We start from the raw sequence: 3,520 nt of genomic DNA on the forward strand, positions 1-3,520 counted from the left end.
AGAAAAACTAATGAAGAAGTACTAAGGAGCGTCAACAAAGATAGAGAACTGCTAAAAACCGTTAAACATCGAAAAATGTCTTATCTGGAACATATAGTAAGAAGAAATCGATATAAAATATTACAACTGATCCTTAAAGGTAAAATAGAGGGCCGTAGATGTGTAGGAAGAAAACAAGTTTCTTGGTTAAAAAACATTCGTGAATGGGCACAGATAACAAATGCAGGACAATTATTCCATATTGCAGAAGATCGAGAAGCCTTCACAATAGTGATCGCCAACGTCGGATAATTCTGATATGGCACGTGAAGAAGAAGAATTACACCTATAATCGAGAGGTGTATGTTGAGACCATACCAGATTATAATACCTATAAAATTGGCCCATAAATATCAATTTCTGGAACTGGAAGAAATGTAGCTTTCGATAATTGGTTTACGTCGATAACTTTTGCCTTAGATTTGCTAAAAAGCATCACTACCTGTTACAGGCATAATTCGCAAAAATAAAAAAGAAATTTCTGAGATTTTTACCTCAGAGTTAAAGGAGGGTAAAGTTACTTTGAGCATTTATGGTTTCACTAAAGACACGACTTTGGTATCCTACAAGCCCAAAAAAGAACAAAATAGTTACATTATAGTCAACTATGCATTACAAAGACAAGATTGATCCAGAAAGTGGCAATGCATACAAGCCAACAATGATGACATGTTACAATGCAACTAAGGAAGGTGTTGATACCGTTAATGAGATAAAAGAAACTTACTCTATGTCACGAAAAAGTTGTCGATAGCCTCTAACATTATGTTTTACTTCCTTGAATATATCTGGAATAAATAGCCATATCGTTGCTGAAAAAAATAACAATACTCATAGTACTAGCCGAAACTTTTTAAAATCATTTGCAATGAGTCTCATTACACCGCAACTTGAAAATCTTCGAGAAATCGTTATGTTACCAGTAACTATGAGAAGTCGTATAAAAGAAATATTGGACATCCCGGAGGTATCTACTTAACATAACCAGTAGGAAGTTCCAGGAAGATGTCATCTTTGCTCTTCGAAAAAGAACAGAAAAACGAAGAGCCATCGGTCGACTTGATTCCACTTGTAACGTCGAATTAATAACCGCTCATTTATTTTAAATAAAAGCAGCCTATAGAATTAGTAATCAAACACCTGCATTAGTCAGAGAGAGAAAAGGAAGAGTAGCAAAAATGCTGCATCCAAATAGAGCACATCTAAGAATTATCATCAAAGAAAATGTCGACTGGGTCATATTTTACACATAAAATTAAACTTTAATTTAATTTAAATCAATTTCAGAATGTGAGAAACTAAAAAAATATATTGGTTGGTTTGAACGGTATCTACAAATGAAAGAAATAAAAATAAAAATAGAAAAAAAATTCACAACAAAAAAAAAAAGAACACTATGTTGGCCCTCTCAAGTTAATTTTCACTCCTCCCACTCCACGGAAATGTTAGAAGAAAAATTGCCCACTGTATTATCGTTGATACCGGTCATTTCGGATAATATCATCTCTACTTTACTTTCAAAATTTTCATCCCTGATAAAAATTCAGAAAGTCATGGTTTACGTCTTAAAATTCGTGGCTAAACTTCAAAGAAAAAACAATGCTGCCTCTTCAGGTTCCCTAAACAGTCATTTAGAGATGGAATCTGCGTTACGATACATTATTAAGCACGTACAAGCTGAGGTTTTTTCGGATATTTTCCTCAAAATTCAACAAAATTCGCTGTTACCCAAACCTTTTCATAAACTCGCACCCTTTATTGATGAATATGGTCTTTTGAGAGTAGGAGGTCGATTACAAAAGTCTCGGTTGTCTTTTGATGTAAAACATCCATTGCTATTACCCAAAACTCATCGTCTCAGCGATTTAATCATCGAATGGACTCATCAAATGCCTCTGCACCCTGGTTTAAAGGCTATGCATTATTTATTGCTTCAGCGTTTTTGGATTATGTCTCCGAAAAGTGCCATTCATCGCTGTTTGTCGAAGTGCATTCGTTGTTTTAGATGCCGACCTAAATCTTACAACCCCTTTATGGCAAACTTGCCAACTATCCGAGTTACTCCGTTACGTGCTTTCCTGTCTGTTTGTGTGGATTTTGCAGGACCATTCTCGTTATTAATGTCCAAACATAGAGGTGCAAAAACATACAAAGGATATGTTTGTGTATTCGTGTGTACGAGTACAAAGGCCATTCATCTGGAAGTAACTTCAAATCTTAGTTCTGAGTCCTTTTTAGCTGCCTTTCGTAGATTTGTATCTCGACGCGGTAAGTGCCTAACCATTAGGAGTGATCAAGGTAACAATTTTAAGGGAGCCAGCAACGAAATCATTAATCTAGCTCAATCTGCTGCTGAGACTCTTTCTATTACCTGGGATTTTAATCCCCCCGGTGCCCCTCATTTTAATGTGTTAGCCGAGGCTGGGGTCAAATCATTCAAGAACCATATGTATCGTGTTTTGGGTACACAAATTTTGACTTATGAAGAGTTCTATACTCTTATGACTCAAATCGAGGCAGTTCTTAACTTTCGTCCTTTGTGTGCAGCAAGCTCTGACCCTAATGACTTGCAGGCACTGACTCCTGGTCATTTTTTAATTTTTAAACCCTTAGTGTGGATTCAATTCCCGATCCAGATCTAAGCGCTTTAAAGATTAACCGTCTGAATCGTTGGCAGTTAATCCAAAGGATAAGGGGGGACTTTTGGAAAAGATGGTCTAAAGAGTATATTCATTCTCTTCAAGAGCGATCTAAATGGCATAGTCCAACCCCATCTCTCAATAAAGGTTCGCTAGTCCTCATAAAAAATGAACAACAGCCTCCTCTTCGCTGGCAATTGGCCAGAATCATTGAGTTGCATTACGGCACCGACGGTATTGTACGCGTTGTTAGTCTGAGGACAGCTTCAGATGGCATCCGGTGGTCAAGATCTGTCCACTACCTATTTGTTAACAACTATATTTTTCTTCTTTTCTATTATTATTACATTAATAGTTCAGTGTTTGTTTTTTATCCTTATCATTGTAGTTGTTTTTAAAAACATTCGTTTTGGGGCGGAGAATGTTTGGAAAAGTGTCAAGACTCATTTAAATATTTTATTTTTAATATTCAGAATATGACCTTATTTAGTTTTAAATCTTTTATTCAATCATAGTATATTAGCTAAGTATAATATGGCTTTAGTTCATCCTTTAAATTCTCGAACTCAAATTGGCTGATTAATTATTGTCAAGTTCTGAGAATTCACTTGTCTGAAAACAACATGTTTTTGGGAAACATTTATCAACCCAAACACTTCAGAGTCCTTAAGGAAACGTACCCATTCTTTGTGTAGAAAGTTTAAAATGCCACTTTAAGCTTAATTTACGGCTATTCACGGAGGTCCTAAGAACAGAAGAACCACCCCAATGGATTCGCGTACATACATATTTTGTTTCGTATGATCGGCCACTCTACACAAACCTCTCGTCAAGAACACAAG

The 3,520-nt window shown here is 36.0% G+C and overlaps 1 protein-coding gene across 1 annotated transcript; it reads left to right on the forward strand.

Moving 5' to 3' along the window:
- Positions 1–1,592: 1,592 nt before the first annotated feature.
- LOC140449125 (uncharacterized) lies at positions 1,593–2,681 on the forward strand. Its single transcript, XM_072542271.1, has one exon. The coding sequence runs from the start codon at positions 1,593–1,595 to the stop codon at positions 2,679–2,681; it is 1,089 nt and encodes a 362-aa protein (XP_072398372.1).
- The last annotated feature ends 839 nt before the right edge of the window (positions 2,682–3,520 follow it).

The sequence above is a fragment of the Diabrotica undecimpunctata genome, chromosome 8, assembly GCF_040954645.1.
Source record: "Diabrotica undecimpunctata isolate CICGRU chromosome 8, icDiaUnde3, whole genome shotgun sequence".
Lineage (NCBI taxonomy): Eukaryota > Metazoa > Arthropoda > Insecta > Coleoptera > Chrysomelidae > Diabrotica > Diabrotica undecimpunctata.

Excerpts from the sequence above, each read along its gene's own strand:
- LOC140449125 (XM_072542271.1), top strand. The coding sequence starts at position 1,593 with ATGGTTTACGTCTTAAAATTCGTGGCTAAACTTCAAAGAAAAAACAAT.